The sequence below is a fragment of the Rhagoletis pomonella genome, unplaced genomic scaffold (assembly GCF_013731165.1).
Source record: "Rhagoletis pomonella isolate Grant_MI unplaced genomic scaffold, Rhpom_1.0 Rhpom_scaffold_02693, whole genome shotgun sequence".
In the NCBI taxonomy this organism is placed as follows: domain Eukaryota; kingdom Metazoa; phylum Arthropoda; class Insecta; order Diptera; family Tephritidae; genus Rhagoletis; species Rhagoletis pomonella.
In genome coordinates this window covers 1-18,714 of record NW_023461246.1, presented here as the reverse complement: position 1 = coordinate 18,714, position 18,714 = coordinate 1, and the positions used below count along the sequence as shown (strand labels likewise).

General features: G+C 37.1%; 1 protein-coding gene across 1 annotated transcript; it reads left to right on the top strand.

The window, feature by feature from the left end:
- The first annotated feature begins 5,401 nt into the window (after window positions 1-5,401).
- On the top strand, window positions 5,402-16,140 carry LOC118753639 (dystrophin). Its single transcript, XM_036488512.1, has 12 exons — window positions 5,402-5,680; window positions 7,738-7,938; window positions 8,924-9,057; window positions 9,247-9,476; window positions 9,574-9,702; window positions 9,764-9,860; window positions 10,087-10,217; window positions 10,938-11,093; window positions 14,544-14,664; window positions 14,733-15,178; window positions 15,271-15,547; window positions 15,744-16,140. The coding sequence occupies exons 1-12, from the start codon at window positions 5,424-5,426 to the stop codon at window positions 15,776-15,778; spliced, it is 2,214 nt and encodes a 737-aa protein (XP_036344405.1). The 5' UTR covers window positions 5,402-5,423; the 3' UTR covers window positions 15,779-16,140.
- Window positions 16,141-18,714: the final 2,574 nt, after the last annotated feature.

The window sequence follows — 18,714 nt, the reverse complement described above, 5'->3', positions numbered from 1 at the left end:
AGACGCCGTATTTAAACCGCCATCCTGGATTTTAAAAAACGCCCAACGGCATTTAAAGATAGACCCTTCCAGAAGCCTTCTACTTATTTAAATCAAAACAAAAATGGTGATATGCAGTGGTTCGCTTGAAAGAGAATGCCCCATATACATAAATATATTTGCATTTGTACATATTTGTTCTGGTATCCTGCTGTGTACGAAAATTAATAGTATAAATGCATTTAAATACGTACACATACATACACATACATACATATTATATACATACGTAATAGTATTATGTATATGAATGCTGTCTGAAACCACACAATTCCCGTTATATCAGCCTTGAGCCGTAAAGCAAATGGAAATTTGTTATATTAATAGTTGGTATTGTATATTTATTGTTTATTACATTGTATCCTGAAAATATTAAGAGAAATTATCCCTTTAGCTCCCAAGACGCCCTGTCGACATCCCAGTCTAAAAAAAAAAAATATTCTATATATATGCGACGTAATCTTACAATTTTTTCAGCTGCTTTCCGTGTATAAAATAAGACAAGGTAGACATTTTGTGAAAAATTTTGCATTTGGAAGACCAAATCTTTAAACAAATAAGGTAAAAGTCTACAGAAAATTAAAACACATTATTTTTATACCTTTCATGAGCATGAAATGGTATTATAACTTTGGTCCGATGTTTGTAAGTACCAGAACAAAAAGAGATGATCAGAACGTCGAGCTGAGTTGATTTATCCATGTCCGTCTGTCCGTCTGTCCGTCTGTCCGTCTGTCTGTCTGTTTGTATGCAATCTAGTCTCTCAGTTTTGGAGATATCCGGATCAAATTTGGTAGGTGGGTGTATTTTTATAATGTATTAATCATTTGTCGGAACCGGAAGAATCGGATCACTATAACATATAGCTCCCATACAACTGATTGTTCAGATATGAGATTTTTCGTTATAACTTCTCCATTTATGCAGCTACGAACATGAAATTTTGCAGCACTTGCACCCATTATCAACAGAATGCTTACAGTGAAAATTACAAAGATCGGGTCACTATAACCTATAGCTCCCATACAACTGATTGTTCAGATATAAAATTTTCCGTTATAACTCCTCCATTTATATAGCTGGGAACAGGAAATTCCGCACTGTTTTCAATAATTATCAACAGAAAACTTACAGTGAAAATTAAAAAGATCGGATAACTATAACCTATAGCTCCCATACAACTGATTGTTCAGATATGAGATTTTTCGTTATAATTCATCCATTTATTTAGCTAGGACCATGAAATTTCGCGCTGTTTTCACTCATTATCAGCAGAAGACTTACAGTGAAAATAACGAAGATCGGGTCACTATAACCTGCAGCCCCCATACAACTGATTGTTCAGATATGAGGCCTTTTATCATATCTCCTCCATTTATGCAGCTAGGAACATGAAATTTCGCACCATTTTCACTCATTATTAACAGAATACGTACAGTGAAAATAACAAGGATCGGGTGACTACAACATATATCTTCCATACATCTGATTGTTCAGATATGGGATTTTACTGTAAAACTCCTTTATTTGAACAGCTAAAACCGATAAATTTCGTAAGATATTTTATAAATAATAATACAAAGTCTACTGAGAAAATCGTCAAAATCTATGCTGTATAAGCTTTATCTCCTATAGCACTGATTGTTCAGATACCAGTTTTTGCGATATATCTCCTTTATGTAGGAAACTAAACCCAATAAATTGTGTTACCGGTTTACATACCGATCACATAGCAGTGAAAATCACTTAGATTGGTGCCATATAAAGTATAACTTCCATACCTCTGATTGTTTAGATGCGATTTTTTATATATAGCCCCGTATGCAGCTCTCAAGGAAACGGTCAAGAAAAAATTGCCATTATTTCGCGTGTGTGTCCAAGGAATTTTGACATTTTTGAAACTTCACAGCCTGTTGCCTCACTCTTTCCTCAGGAAATAATGGAACGGGCATATATTTCTGTTGCAATCCCGGGTGGCCTTGTGCTCTTTTTTCACAAAAAACTTTAGAAAACCGTAGTAGAAAACGTAGTAAATTTCTTAAGAGCTGCGTACTGCCTTAAGGAAATTTGATTCAAGAAAATTTCTTAGCCATTTCTTGTACGTCATTTTATATGGAGTTTTTGCTTTTCTTGAGAGCTGCATACAGGCCTTAAGTATGTAACTCCTCTATCGATGTATGCAGATGTATTCAAAATCAGTAATCTGTCAAACTAAAATTTGCAGATGTTCATAGAAGGTATGAAGCCTTCGAAGACAGCGCTGCTCTTACTTGTTTCTTTTACATTTTGTTCATAAATATACTCTACTTTTTTTCGTGGGTGATGATTCCAATCTTGGGTCATCAGTATTGCAATCATAGCTATCATAAGAAGCTGAGTTACACATGATATCCACATGTGACTGCACTGCTGTCTTGACCTATTATAGTAAATACGAGTGCAATTTGAAAAGTCCGTGACTTTTTGAAGAAAGTATATATTTTTCATCAAAAAAAGCGTTTTATTTCTCAACATAGTCTCCTTCTAGCTCCATATCTTCAGACCAGTGTTTTCCTAATTCTTTAATTTCTACTAAATAATACGTTTTTAAGGTCATCAAAATAAGCGTTTGTTTCAGTGACGACCTCTTAATTCAACCCAAATGTCTCTTACCAGCCAGCAATTTTTTGGATTACAGAAACAAGAAATATTCGCTGGTGGCTAAATCTCCTGAATATGTTGGATGGATTAGGAGTTCGTAGCCCAATTGATGGATTTTTTCTAGAGCGACTACACACATGGGCACCTGTGCATGGTCTTGTCGGAACAGCAATCTTTTCTTGGCTAAAAGCGGTCGTTTTTGCTTCAAATCAATATCAAATCCATCAAATATCTATGGGTAATATTCGCCGTTCTGCCCTTTTCAAGATAATCGATGTTAATGACAACGCGTGCAACTGTGGCCATGGCCTTATTGGCGACATACCCACTTTCGCCTTCCTTGGTGCACTTCCTGATTATCCCTTGGTCTCTGATGTGTTTTTATGGACCCATTTTTCTTCAATGGTTACTAAATGGTGCAAAATCACTTTCGGATTGCGGCTAAACATTTCCAAACACTCCTTTAAAGTGGCCACATAGTTGCGCTTATAGTCGAGTGTGAGGAAGCCTGGCACCCATTACGCGGAGAACTTTTTCGTATTCAAATATTCATGTAAAATGTAATGTGCCCACTCAGTTAAGATGCTTACAAGTTTAGCCACTACACACACTTTCATTCTCCGATCGTCTAATATGGTTCCCTGGATTTTGGGTGACCTTAAAGTTCGCGGCCATTTGTGCTGGTACGAACACAAAGAAACTCAGTAAACCACTTTTTAGCCATTGAAATTGATGGTGTAGAATTATTAATAATAATAGATTGGCGCTTACACATATGATAGTGTTTGGCCGAGCTTCTCCTCCGATTTGTGGTGTGCGCCTTGATGTTGTCACACAAAGCGGAGGGACCTACAGTTTTACGCCGACTCCGAACGGCGATTGTATTTTTATGAGAAGCGGTTTTTCATGGCAGAAATACACTCGGAGGTTTGCCATTGCCTGCCGAGGGACGACCGCTGTTAAGAAAAAACCTTTTTTCTATATTTTTTGCGATGTTGCTTTGACCAGGGTTTGAACCCAGGCGTTGCGGAGTGAAAGCGCGCACTGCTTACCACTACACCACAGCGGCCGACGATGGTAGTATTTACCATAGTCCATAGTATTTATTAAGCCTTGGTGTCGGTAATGGATTTTTACACAAAAAAAAAAAGCTTAATCAGCACACGAAATTCATTGTTTTCCATTTTCGTTCAAAGTTACGAGGCTGTTTGCTTTCAATGGCTGTCAAACACAAACCAAATGGCGCAGCTTGTTCAAAATTTTACAGTAGTCTATTAATCGATGTCAGTTGACGAGAACAGCATTGCATTTAAAGACAATCCGCTGGAAATTCAAAACATCACTGACTTTCCAAATTGCCCTCGTAGTTTAGCCATTGTAACTAGACCCTGCTTAATGACTAAACACGGCAAAGCCATGGGTTATTCCATAAACAACATTTGGCGTAGTTGCAGGGACAATGAAAAATGGAGAATTTCAAGTACTTTCTTCGTCCCTTACTAAGGCACGATTTAAAATATTTAATAGTTAAACACTTCCTTCAGTCTCTTGCTTGCTTTGTGAAATCGAAAGGAGTGAAATAAAAGCTCACTCATTTCGCATTGCATTAGGATAAACTGACCAAAGCATGTCGCTCTGATCTTTTAGAAAAGCCAAAACAAACCATAGCAAACCTAACCTTGCAAAATACTAATATATTGAATGCTATAATATCTTTAAAATTGCTTCAAACTTACTTAAGTCATTCATTAAATGATGCAGTCATTCAAAAGTTTTTTCCAACAGAAGTAGTTATGTATGTATAGTAGTCACAGAACGTAATTAAAAAGGAAAATGAAAGGAATTTAAACGGCTCTGTTAACAAACACTTTTACGCTGAACTTCTTTCTTAATTTTATATGTTAAGCCTGTAAAAGGAAACGCTGCATATGTGTGCGTACACGGAGGTATTTCATACATATTTCAATTTTTTTCAATTTGACAGTTGGAAAATAAATAAAGTATTAAAGTGTATAAAAAAGGAATTAAAATTTCAACCCTGCCATGTAATTAAAATGCGCCAATTAAAGATAAAAGCAACTCGTAAGGCAGAAAGAGTTCTCGAAGAGTACTTAAAAAGGAAATTATTACATTAAATTGACTATTAAAATTGCCAGAGAAATTGCAATAAATTTGCATATGTGTACATTAGGGTGGTAAAAAAAGGAAAGTCGGAATTTCAATGCAATCACTTCCTGGGATTGTTCTATATCGAAAAAAAATATTTTATATTTAAAAAAAATTTAAAAGTCGTTAGTTTTAAAAAAATGGATAAATAAACAAAAGGGTATAATTCCTTGAATTCTCCTGAAGTGAAGCAGAGTTTGTCGGTTGAAAAACATTGACTTTGTACGAAAAATAGTTTTTCGCCAAAGGAAACATTGAGCGCTTTGAGGCACCTAAATATTTTTTTTATTTAAAAAAGGGGTATATTTTTTCCCTTTAGAACAATCCCAAAGGGTGAGGCGTTAAAATTCGAACTTCACTTCTCTCAAATACTTTTTTTCTGGACCACCCTAATGTGCATATGTACATATGTAAGTACTTACTCCGTTAGCAGCAGTGAAATTAAGTAAAAAAGCAAGTTTTATGAAATCACCATATATTTAACAGTACTTAGTGCTTATATGTACATATTTTGAACTCATTTAAATATAACGACCACATTTTCATTATGCAACTGTTTCCTTTTTTCTTTACAGAAAATGCGCCAATTCCAAAAAACGCTTGAGGATTTGACTTCGCGTGTCGCCTCCGCTGAAGCAACAACAACATCATGGCAACCACCTGCCTCCGCACAGGAAGCCACAGAGCAAATGCAACATTTGCAACGTTTGCGCGACAAAATGACCACCGCCGGTGCACTGTTGGACGATTGCAACGAACAGCAGGCATTCTTTACCGCCAATCAAGTTTTGGTGCCCGCTGTATGCCTATCAAGGCTAGAAGATTTGAATACAAGGTGGGCGGAAAATTTGAGTTCGATACAAATTTATACTTACATACATACATGAATAACTACCATGCTTGTGCTTACATATCCTCAATCATTCTGCTCTTTAATCCATATCACTCAAACTCTTATGTAACTCCATTGCTCTTCAAAGCATCCATCCAGCCTGAATGTATGCATTGACAAGTTATAAACCACCTATCGAGCCTCGTTTTATGTGATATTAGCTACCTGAATTAGGTGGCTATGTTGCCTCAGTCGTTCCCCGTGCACTAGTAAGCTGGTTGTGCTGAAATATGGGGCCTCAAAATACGTATATTGATGTACATTGTACATAGCGAAACTATATATGTTGTTATGTATATTAGCTTTCAAGTCACCACAGTCTTTCGAAAGAAAAAAGGCTTTCGCAAGACAATTGTCAATTCGGGTAACTATATTGAAAGCTCTTTACTGCCTCTCGAAATACTAATTGACAGACAAAAAATTCAATTAAAGTAATGAAAACATATACGTGCATATTTCTTTTTAAACAACAAAAAATATTAAACAAAAGAAAATTAAATTAAGTAGAAAAGAAAAAAAAAACAAAATGATAATAAAGCAAAAAAAAATATTTTTTTAAATTTAATTTTTTTTTTTTTTAACAATACAATCTTAAACGATTGCACTTAAAAATTAAACCAAATAAAAAATTTTATATATTTCTAAAACAAAATTTTTAATTTAAAAGAAAATTGAGTTGAAAAAGACAAAAAATTTAATAAAAAAAGGTCTTAAAAGTTAAGTGAAAAAAACTAATTTTCGTTTTAAACAATAAATCTAAAAACTAAAAAAACGAAATTAACAAAAGAAAAACCTATCTTATTGGAAAAAAAATAAAATAAACTTCGAACAATTTAATTACATTAAAAAATATTTAATAATAATTTTCTTCTTTAAACACCTAACTTTTTTGATAAAATTTTTGAGTGTTTTTCTTTCAACCAGCAAGAAATATTTTCGAACTCACGTACTTCGGCCTCTCTCTTTTTACTACGAAGTTTATTTCCACATAGGTCGCATTGCGACTGATCGCTGCATGGCCCTATAGGTGACATATTTTTTCTCTTCCTCGGCGTGACATTCCTCATTTCTTCTTCATATTAATGTGGTTACTGGGGCAGCGCTAGTTAGTGAGCTCTTAGAGCAGATTTTCGGCCGACTTGTCCTTCTCTTCCGCCAGAGTGTGCACGCAAATGAACGAGATATTGTAAAACCACGTTTTGAGGCGGATTGTAGCGAGAAACGATAGCGGTCATCGACGAAGCCTCTCCTAAAAAAATACGACACCGAATTTGGCGTCCTTTACATAGCATTATTACACTGCTTATATTGAAGATGTCGCAAGTCCCCACGTGTTTCTTGCCTTTCCCGATCCATGGAGTTTCTTCGATGGCGATGGTTACAGCCTTAGTCTTGCGGAGTACATCAATAAACCGGCACCTTGTCCATAAAGAGTACATACATTCTGTGTGCATACCCCCAAATCAATTGCAAGGGGCTTTACTTAGCGGGTTCCAAACCCAGCGTTAACCAGCCTGGGTTAAAGTTTTAGGATAGATGTTTATATAGCAAGCCGTTTGAATAGAAGCTGCTTTCTTTAGTGGACTCCTAAATCGAATAAGTGGGATTGGCCCACTTTAAATATCACCCAGTGGATGGATCCACAGTTTTACATATGACACCTCCGAACGCCAAATGGTTTTGATGAGATTTTTCTTGTCAGAAATAAGCTTGAAAGTTTGGTATTGTCTATCGAGTTGGGACGACTCTTCGGAAAAAAAACCCCTGTTTTTACGTTGCTCTGACCGGGAATCGAAAAGCTTGGTTCACTACTGGCGAATATAAATGTTCTCGGGGTATTTAATTAAAGAGCTGCTCACATGAATTGGTTTATCGAATTGAATTTTATTGAAGTTTAAGTTACAGATTTTCTTGCACTGTATAAAGGCTGAGGCTAAATTGAAACTGCAAATTCGGAAACCATTTCCATTTAACATTTCAATATTTTTGTCCTCTTCCAGAATGAAACTACTCCAAATTGCAATGGACGAACGTCAAAAGGTACTTTGCAATGCTGGCGCAAATCAGGCTTTGGAAAACGGTGAAGATGGCCGCACAACATCGAATAGTGGCACAATCGGGCCATTACCCAATCTGGGACAGAGCGTTAAGCCGCCTTGGGAACGAGCAACGACAGCAGCCAATGTGCCTTACTACATTGAGTGAGTAAACGAAAAACAAGTAGAAAATAGGAAATACATCTACTCGGTTTTCGATACATTAAATTATTTTTAAGCAAAGCTTCTTTGCGCTCGGCTCGGATTATGTAGATTACTATTAAGATAAAGATTCAGATTAAGGATGAAGATTAAGAGTAAGGTTAAGGACAAATAAAGATTAAGAACAAGATAAAGACTAATATCAGAATTCGGATTAAAAATAATTTTAATATTAAAATTAAGCTGAAGATTAAAACTAGGATTAATATTAACATACAAATTAAGATTAGGGTTAAGATTGGAAATAAGGCCAAGAAGAAGAAGGCAAACATAAAAAATAACGTTAACGTTACGGATATTAGGAAGAAGAGTTCATTTCAGTCACGCGAGAAATCCTCGAAAACTTTTGTTTTATTAATCCGGAGATTATAGCGGCTATGAGCTTTATAATAAAAATCACAATTTAACCGTTCAAATGAATATTGAATTGTTCCGATCTAATAGAAAGAATAATCGTTATTTTGGATTTTTATTTTTTCGATAAATTTTGTGTGGTTATTTTTTCGATCGTGCTATTACCGTTGTTTGCAAACTAAATTTTTTGGATCATAAAATATTTAAAGTGTTCCTAATGGTGTGCATAACGGTTGAAAATGTTAGCAAAATAACAATCCAATCGAAAATAATAAAAATCACAAAGTAACGATTAAATTTGACGAAAAAAATAAGAATTTAAATGCAATTATTTATCATGACCGCAGAAATATAGATCGAGAAACAACGATTGTACGATTATCTATATTTAAAAATCTTGATATTTAATGGCCATTTTCGGTCCCTGATTTATGTATATTAATTACAGAGTAGTACATCTTTTTAGCAATTTAGATATCAATAGCAATTAAATATATATCTTCTAAATGATATTTGTGACTAATTAATATTATTACCTTAAATTCACTATCTTTATTATACTATACTTTACTAGTCACGAACGCGAAACCACCCACTGGGATCATCCAGAAATGATAGAACTAATGAAGAGCTTAGCCGATCTTAATGAAATACGCTTCTCAGCCTATCGTACTGCGATGAAATTGCGCGCTGTGCAAAAGCGTTTAGGTGAGTAAAAATAAAAACAAACAAAAAACTAGTTTTATTTATGTACAAATTAAATAAATAAATTTACGGCACGTGACCACCAGCGTTGTGCTGCCGTCGCTAAAAAGAATTCACGCAATAATTTTTGAAATTTTATAACTTTGTTTACAAACAAACAACACCACCACAACCGTACATACATACAAACAGCTCTCGATCGCATACCAATGTCCACTGCCATCGAATCGTTCGATCGTCATTCGCTACGCGCACAAAACGACAAACTCATTGACATACCCGACATGACAACCGTCTTGCATTCGCTCTATGTGACAATCGATAAAATTGATTTGACATTAATGTTGGATTTGGCTATAAACTGGATATTGAATGTGTACGATTCGCAACGTACCGGACAGATACGAGTGCTGAGCTTTAAGGTGAGTTGGGTTTAGAAAAAAAAAAAATTTTTTTCTGGTGCATATATCTTTCTTTTTATTGCTTTAATTTGTTTTTTTTTACTATTTTCGCTTACAGGTTGGCCTCATTTTGCTTTGCAAGGGCCACCTCGAGGAGAAGTATCGTTATCTGTTTCGCTTAGTTGCCGATCCTGAACGCAGAGTTGATCAAAGAAAATTGGGTTTGCTGCTGCACGATTGCATACAGGTATGTTTGCAAAACCTTTTTTGTTCCAAATTATCTTTAACAAAACAAATTCATTTCGTAGGTGCCACGCCAGTTAGGCGAAGTTGCCGCTTTTGGCGGTTCCAACATAGAGCCTTCGGTGCGCTCTTGTCTCGAACGCGCAGGCATCTCACAAGAAGGTAAACTTTGTTTATTTTTTTTTACTATAATTACTCACTTACCAACGAGCTGGTGATTTGAAAATTTTCCCATAAAAACACTAATCAATTAAGCGTTAATCAATTACACTTTGACCAAATTTAGCGCAATTTTCAAGCCACTCAACTTCAAGCAAACAATTTAAATGTTTTTTCTTTCACGCTTCTCTTTTTTATCTCTTCAACATTGTTAATCACACGCACACAGCTATCGATGCCAATCAGGAAATTGCCATTGAACAATCACACTTCCTCGGCTGGTTGCAACATGAGCCGCAAAGCTTAGTATGGATGCCGGTCCTACATCGTCTGGCAGCTGCCGAAACGGCCAAACATCAGGTAAGTGCGTTGCGTCTACCGCATGCAAGCAGCAAGCAAGCAAACAACCAACCATCGACCGGCTGTAATTGATGGCGTGCCACTATACAGCTCTTAAACCGCAACCCTCAACTAGCCCTCATATCCGGCTCCTTCTCCCTTTCCTCGCTCACCTCACTTGAAGTCATCCTGCACAATCGCTTATACATATGTATGTACTATCCTCATCAACATGAATATGTATCAGCGAATCAAAGTGTTCATTGTGTTGCCATAATAGCCAGCATGGCGCGCAATTTTCACCCACTTAACGGCAATTATTGCACAATTCACCGCAATTTCCACCCACCAACTGTTACCAACCAACTAACCAGCAACCATATTCCATACATTTTAACACTGCCCTCCTTACCTCTCGTACAACCAACTTTTCCTCCAATGCATTTCACACTTTAGACATTTATATGTATGTGTATGCGTGCATTTCTGTGTGTGTGTGTATGTAAGACTTTACCGCAAGTACTAAATCCAATATTTGCATTTCTCGGTACACCTTTCTTCGCTGCATCCTCGCCGCCGCCGCCACCAACGACGATGACGACAACTCCACATTCCGCTTTTCGTCGCAACCACTTCACCAAACAATCACCTTAACAACTGTTTTCCGCTGCACAAATGGCAACATCACTTCAATGGCAAATTGGTGGCAACATGGCTGGTGCTGAAAATTGGCAACAACAGGCAAAGTGTAACATTTGCAAAGAGTATCCGATAATTGGATTCCGTTATCGCTGCCTCAAGTGCTTCAATTTCGATATGTGCCAAAAGTGTTTCTTCTTTGGACGCAATGCCAAAAATCACAAACTGAGTCATCCAATGCACGAATACTGCACAACGGTAAGTAAAAAGTCTAGAAAAGTGAATGGTAAAAAGTAAACAAAATAAATTTAATTGGGGACAGTTAAAGGCAATCAAAAGTTAGAAGAGTAACAATTATGCTGAGCTGAAAGAAGGGAAGGGGAAATGTAACTGGGTAAGAAAACATTTAGATTAGATGGGATTAGGATTTCAAACGGGTTCAGTGCAATAGGTGGAAAAATAGGAGATTAAAAGAAGGCTTACGGAGACAAGGAGTGATAAATACTAAGATAATAATTAAAATGAGAGAGGAAATGAAGACGAAATAGAGCGTTTAGCCAAACTTCTTCCTCTTTTCACACAAATGTAGGAATCTACCCTTTTGAGCCGCCTTCGAATGGGAATGGTATTCCCAGAAGCTTTTTTATGGCAGAAAAACACCATTGCCTGCCGAGTTACGACCGCTATTAGAAAACCCGATTTTTATTATTTTTTATGTTGGTTGGACCAAGAATCGAACGTCGGTCCTGCTTAAGGTATTTTGCACCTTTAACGCGCAAGGGCGAAAAAAGATTAAAAGAGAGATAAAAGCAGGGATCTCCTAAAGCCGGGTTAACTGCCGAATCAGTCATCAGCAGGTACGTAGGTCCCTTTCTATGTCTTCCACAAACACACAAAAAAGTGTCATGTACTTTTGACAAGAATACCTTACCTCCATGTGTTTTTGTGCCCTGAAGACGAATCTGAAGTCTGTTTTGCTCCTTCATGTCAGGGATTTTTTCCTAACCTCAAAATCAATGGCACGTTTTTTGAGATTAGGAAAAGTTCCTGGTGTGATGAAGCAAAATGGACTTCAGATTCGTGCTCAGCGTATCAAAATATATAGGGAAAAGATCCCCGAACACTAATACTTTTTTTTTTTGTGTGGCCACAGGACAGCTGTAAAAAGCCACATGTTCAGAGCACCAAAGCACATGGGGCTAAAGTATTGCTTCAAAAGTACATGACACTTTTTTTTCAGGGGGCTGTGATATACACAAAATTTCTCGATTAACAAATAGACTTTCAAACAACCAGTTTTGGCTTTCTTAAAATTGATCTTTAAAACCCCTTTTGAACCGCTTTAGGTTATTTCATCATTTTAACGTTAGGTCTGGGTCTTCTTAATGAGTTTTGCGTTCTCTTAGGGTTGTACACGGGCCACATGAGTTTGGATATACGGCAGCTTGCCGCCGTGCGCCACCTTTGATCCGATTTGTGAAGATTGTAGAGAAGTATGTCTGTAGATAAGGTCCCGATTGTGAGTGAGATCCGATCCTCGAACGATACCAATGTGGAAACATCTCTTGCTGCCTCGTCTACAGCTTCGTTTCCGAGAATGTTGCGATGATTGGAGACCCAAACTAAATCTAGATCGGGCTGGTCACTTACTGATTTTACAAGAGTGTCATACACTCCTTCATTAGTTTCGTCCGGTTGGCCGCCTGGGTATCTGAGAAAATGGCTACGCATTCGCGAGGACGTAAGCCACTACGTACTAAGGGACGGCGGCTTTCAGCTATAGCGAATACTTCTGCCTATAAAACACTTACAAAATCGTGCAGATTCCGAGTAAATGCCTGCTTCAACTTCGCGTTCCATTTTGTAGTCCTCGGTGTACAGATGAAGTAACCAGGCAGAGGTATCAATTTCCCCATCGCAGTCGGCTTCCGACGGAGGAATGACCCCAAAGTGTGTCTGGAACTCCTACTTCAGGTCGTATGTCATCGGTAGTCAGGTTCACCTTAGGTGGAAATCGAGAAATTATTGTACTATCCCCTTTCGTTCTTTCTATCAATATACCCATTTCTCTGAGCATTGTGTGAAGGTCTGTAGGAAATAGGTTGTAATAACATTGAGGGCGTCTGTAGGACAAGTTCTGATTGGCCCCGTGGTCCCGTGATTGGCCCCGTGAGTTCTGCCCAGTAAACCGGACTGTAAGCTAACGATTAAAAATCCTGGTAGTCAATAACGTAATGTTAGAAATAGGCTTATGGAAGCAAAACTGAAGCTCGCTATTTAAAAGACGGGAGTACTAAGTAGTAATTATAGGCTATAATCAAATAACTTCCCAGAGTGCTTATCGACTCGAAGACGCGCCTACGTTTGTTCGAGGTACCTGCAGCTGAGGCATTGGCAGGGTATACAGTAAAATGGTATGTGAGCAAACATGAAAACCACCTCACCCAGTTAATTGCCGATCGCAGAACTCGTGTTAACTTAAGCCGAAAGAAAGGGAAACAACTACCGTACGAAATTTTTCCAAGACCCAAAGTAAACAAAATTTGATAGATATACGTATGGAGTGGCAAAAAATCCCTGACTAAACTTTCTGATAGGGTGTTAACCTTCCAAATATGAATATCGGGCTGAGTTTTAGCATGGGGTCTTGCATAAGTCTCACAAGTTTTTTACTAGTATAAACAGGCATGACAATGCATGAGAATCCCCTTCCATGCTTTAATGTAACTATATTTATCAAAAGGCTTAATATGCTGAACGCACCTCTGATGACCGCCAACGGCGCGACACGCCTTCTACTATTGCGGTAGATTTAGGATACCATGCGTTTAAAGAGTCATATTGGAACTGAACCTAGGAAGGTGCTGTATTATTACCGCGTTTTAGAACAATAATTAAGATAGATATGTATATCTACTTTAAGTTCTCTGAAGCCGACAGCCGGTAACTTTAATAGACGGCTTGAAATCCCGTCGAAATAGATGGCTCATTCATCTCCGCCCAGTTAAAACCGTGACTGGTATTATGGTATATTCGGTATTGTCGTGGAATGCTTCCTTTCTCTAAATAAGATAGCTGAATCATTTCAAAATCACATTGTTTCGGTTCGAGGGTGATGTGATATTGAGATCAACGAGCACACTCGTCACCGCCTACTCTTCCTGCTACTAACGCCAGTGATATACCAGATGTTCCCATTAATACCTGGAGAGTTCTAGTTATTGAGACATTTCTGAAAATTTGGATGAACGAAGCCGTGCAGAATCTATCAACCTGTGGTCAAGATTAAGTCCTCAATGTATAGACCCTCTACTAGGCCGGAAAAAACCGGAAATGTCTTAAGCAAGGCAGTCCTTATGAGTCACAGTTTAAATGACTTTAATGCATCGGTGTGGGATCTTCTGTCAGCATGTGGAGGACGATGAAGTTATTTTACATCTCCTATGTAGCTTCTGGAGCACCTCCAGCTCAAGGGTTAGCTGATACCTCTTCGAGGAACTGCTCTACTTAGTTGGCATCGGGTCTATTAATATTAGAAACCTGATCAAGTGTATCCTATCACGTGCGGGGTTCAGGGGATAGGACTAAGCACAAACGACATGCAGTATCCCAAAAGGCCCTTAGTAGGTCCTGCATTAAAAAAATTGTTTAACTCCACTTTAAATAAAATCGACAGCATTTCTTTAAATAATTTTCTTCTCCTTGCAGACCACCTCAACAGAAGATGTCCGTGACTTTACAAGAGCACTGAAAAACAAATTTAAGAGTCGCAAGTATTTCAAAAAGCATCCACGTGTCGGCTACTTGCCGGTGCAAAGTGTGCTTGAGGGTAAGCTACAATTACTCATACAAAACAATAATAAAATTACTAATTAATAAACGTCGATCCTCAACTAGGTGACGCTTTGGAGAGCCCCGCTCCCAGTCCGCAGCACACTACACACACCTTGCAGAATGACATGCACTCGCGCTTGGAGATGTATGCTTCCCGCCTGGCTCAGGTCGAGTACTGTACCGGTTCCAATTCCACACCCGACAGTGATGACGAACATCAGCTAATCGCCCAATATTGCCAAGCGTTGCCAACCAACAACGGCAGCGGACCCAAATCTCCCGTTCAAGTAATGGCAGCCATGGATGCCGAGCAACGCGAAGAGCTTGAAGCGATTATACGCGACCTGGAAGAGGAGAATGCAAATTTGCAAGCAGAATATCAGCAGCTATGCACCAAACAGAATAGTACCACACCTGATGCGGATGGTGGTATGCAACATTCAACATCTGTTATGGGTGGATTAGCGACAGGTGCAAATGCCGGCGGCGGTCAAGGTGAACATGGACAGGTAAGAGTAGGGCAGTCAATTTCAATTAAATCACCAGTTGCTTGTGCTAAGTGCATTACTTTACACTTTCTTTTTTTTTGTTTTGCTTTCAGGATATGATTGCTGAAGCGAAATTGCTGCGCCAGCATAAGGGACGCCTAGAGGCACGCATGCAAATACTAGAGGATCACAATCGTCAACTGGAAGCACAGCTACAGCGATTACGACAGTTGTTGGATGAGCCGAATAGTGGCGCTGTAAATGCCGGCGGCTCAGCGTTGAATTCCAAACCGAATACGTTGCAAACACGTTCGGTGACTGCGTCGCAATTGAACACCGACTCACCGGCGAAAATGAATCAACAAAATGGCCATTATGAGCAAAACACAAGTGAGTAGGGGGGGGGATTTAATCAATTCTTAAATACGAAGCAATAAACTTGAAATGGCGGTAAAGTTTTTAGAAGTTGCTTACAAAATTTTATTAAACTAAAAAAAATCTTTCTTATACTCCACTATCAAAATACACACGCCCATTTTTAATTTCCTTCTTACTTATGTATATGAAATTTAATCATTTTTTGCAGTCATAATCGCGCTTGAATTCAACCCATTTGATTAACTCTTAGAATATTGTAATTGTTAGCTGTTCTTTGTGCAAGTTTCTAGAACAAGGGTGGCCATTTCATAGGCACGTGTGTCAAATTTTTCTCTTCTGCTTTCACACGAGAAAAACTGCGCTGATTTCACACATACATGCGTATACTCTATAAATCAGTGATGCCAACGATTATGGTTTTGCTGCGATCGTGCTCAATCGATGCGAAAAACTTTCAAGCCATCAAGTCGCTGCAAGACATGGTAAAAGTGTTTAGTATGGAAGGTAGGGCACAATGTTTGGTGTGTCGTGGTTCATGAAGAAAGCGCACGGGTGACAAACTTTTTCGTTAAGCGCGTGTATAGCGCCATTTCTCCTTATTACCAAATATTGAATTAATAAATTATTACCTACATATGCACATAAATAAAAAGATGAATTTAAAATAATGCTAAAAAATCTTTTTTTTTTAGTTCAAAATAAGAAGATTAATACAAATTAATTCAATTATTTACTTTAATTTTAGTTTTAATTATAAAAAGTTAATTCTTTAATATAATCTCTACCTCTCACAATATTTACATAGTAAAAAAAATCCCTTTTTCTTATAATTTGCAACTCCAAATCGTTGACAACACTGTTTGCATCAGACGCGTGAGCAACTTATTCTCTTCATTCTCTCATCGTTTAGCAAAATTGAAATATATTGTGTGAGTTTTGGCCGCCTCTGTTCTAGAATAATAACACTAGTCGACAAGCAATCCGACCTGTGGCAAAATATGAAAAAGTTTAACAGTTTTTGTGATATAGCCAAGATTCGTTTTTTGGAGATCTTAATAAGTGCACACATTCAATTGACTTCATACGCGAATTCAGCGGAAAACTTGACTTTAGAAATTGAGGTAAAATGCCACAGGTCGGATTTTTTTGTGTGTAAACATTGCAATTAATCGTTTCTATTATGTTGCCTTCGTTAGGATGTATAGAGTTTAAATTAAAACATAACCCTTTTAAAACTGGGTACGCTATAAATTTTTTTCCTCTAGAGGTGGCACAAAGCTTTGAAAGCCGTGAAGTGTAGGACCCTGTTAGGTATTACTTCGCTGAATATCTGCGGAATCGTTCCGCTTGACGAAATTTTCTTAGTATATGTATATAGCTGTATGACAAACAACGGACCAATTTTCAATTGACACTCTCATGATATCCACAAAGTTATCAACATTAAGCGGCCTCCCCGCTTTTATGCTCAAATTGTTTCTTTCAAATTCACAAAACTGGTGGCCTAATATAGTAAAACTGCGTTCTTATTTTTTCTCTATGACGTCAGGATTTTTTTTAAAGGACTTTGAAATTTCTAAAATATGATTGAATAAAAAAATTAATCAAAACATTCGGTGCATTGTAGAATAACAATATGGGTATCAAATAAAAGGAAAAATTCTGCAGAATAGAAAAAAAAGTTTTTAAATTTTTTTTTGTGTAAATATAAGAAATTTTTGGGTTTAAGAAAGTATAAGTTTTCTTGTAGACTTTATAACGATACCAATTTATTTAGAAATCGGTTTGTAATTTTTTTGTTTAAAATATTTTTTTTTTTTTGTAAAAAAGGGTATTTTTTGCTATAAAGTGTTTCTTTCTTAATTTTTATATACGAAATATACGAATATGCATACCAGAAGAAAGAGGACTTAATCGCCTTTACAATTATGCCAAATTCTTAAAAATCGGTTAGTAATTTCTTATTTTTTTTTTTTGGAAAAAAATGTGTTTTTCCTTTTAAGTGGTTTTATACCTGAGCGCACTTGTGCACAAGGGTATATTAACTTTGTTCGCATAACGGTTGTTTGTAACAGCCAAAACGAACCGAAATAGATATGGACAAATGTTAACATAAATGATGAGAATGAAAAGAGAAGTCGATAAGGCCATGTCTGTCCGTCCGTCCGTTTTTCTGTCCGTGTACACGATAACTCGAGCTAAAATTTAGACATCTCAACGAAATGTGGTACGTAAGTTGCCCTCCTCCAAGATAGGTTGGTATTGAAAATGGGCGAAATCGGACTGAAACCACGCCCACTTCCCATGTAACAGTATTTTCGAAAAATGCAAAAACTGCGATATTTCAGTAAATATTATATGCAAATTGTTGAAAATTTGTATGTAGAGAAAAATTGTGGTAAAAAATAATACTATTATTAAGAAATTTTTGAAAAATGGGCGTGATCCCGCCCACTTATGATGAAATGCCGTATATAATTAGCCACGTCACTAATCCTTACCAAACTCGGTACTAAGCTTGGGTAGGGTCTAGCTAAGAAACCTGTTGAACATCTTTGAAACCGGGCAATAACCACGCCCACCTGCCGTATAACGGTAATTCACGGTAATACGAAAACTCCGATAACTCAGTAACCACTGGAACTAATTCACTGAAAATCGATGTTCACAATAACAATTTATCAAAAAATTAGAATATTATAAAGTTTTGGTTGATGGGCATGGCGCCGCCCGCTTGTGACCACATATGTGTGTCTCGGTAACCGATTTATCAATTTCTACCAAACTCGTTGCACTTAATAACCTTGGTACGGAAAAGCAACTTGTGAAAATTATTCAAATCGGACTAAAATTATACCCGTTATTATAAAATTATAACGACGATATTTGATAACTGCGCCGGGTATATAAAGCTCGATTGCGCCCGAACTTATACTTCTTTACTTGTTTTTTTTTTTCTTTTAAATTAGGTATGTAGATATATGTTAAGGACTAATAATCACACGACCACATCCTTGAAGTTTATTCTCCTAATTTTATTAGTTTAAAAAAATATTATTAATTAAAAGCGAATTTTCAATACCTATTCGTTCTACGAAACTTTCTCTTTCATTTGCACTGGTTTTTTAAATATTTTTTTTAATTAATCATATCTTTAAAATTTCAAAGTCCTTTAAAAA

Excerpts from the sequence above, each read along its gene's own strand:
- LOC118753639 (XM_036488512.1), top strand. The coding sequence starts at position 5,424 with ATGCGCCAATTCCAAAAAACGCTTGAGGATTTGACTTCGCGTGTCGCC. Across the intron at positions 7,939-8,923 it reads AATGTGCCTTACTACATTGA|TCACGAACGCGAAACCACCC; the intron begins GTGAGTAAACGA and ends ATACTTTACTAG. Across the intron at positions 15,179-15,270 it reads GTCAAGGTGAACATGGACAG|GATATGATTGCTGAAGCGAA; the intron begins GTAAGAGTAGGG and ends TTTTGCTTTCAG.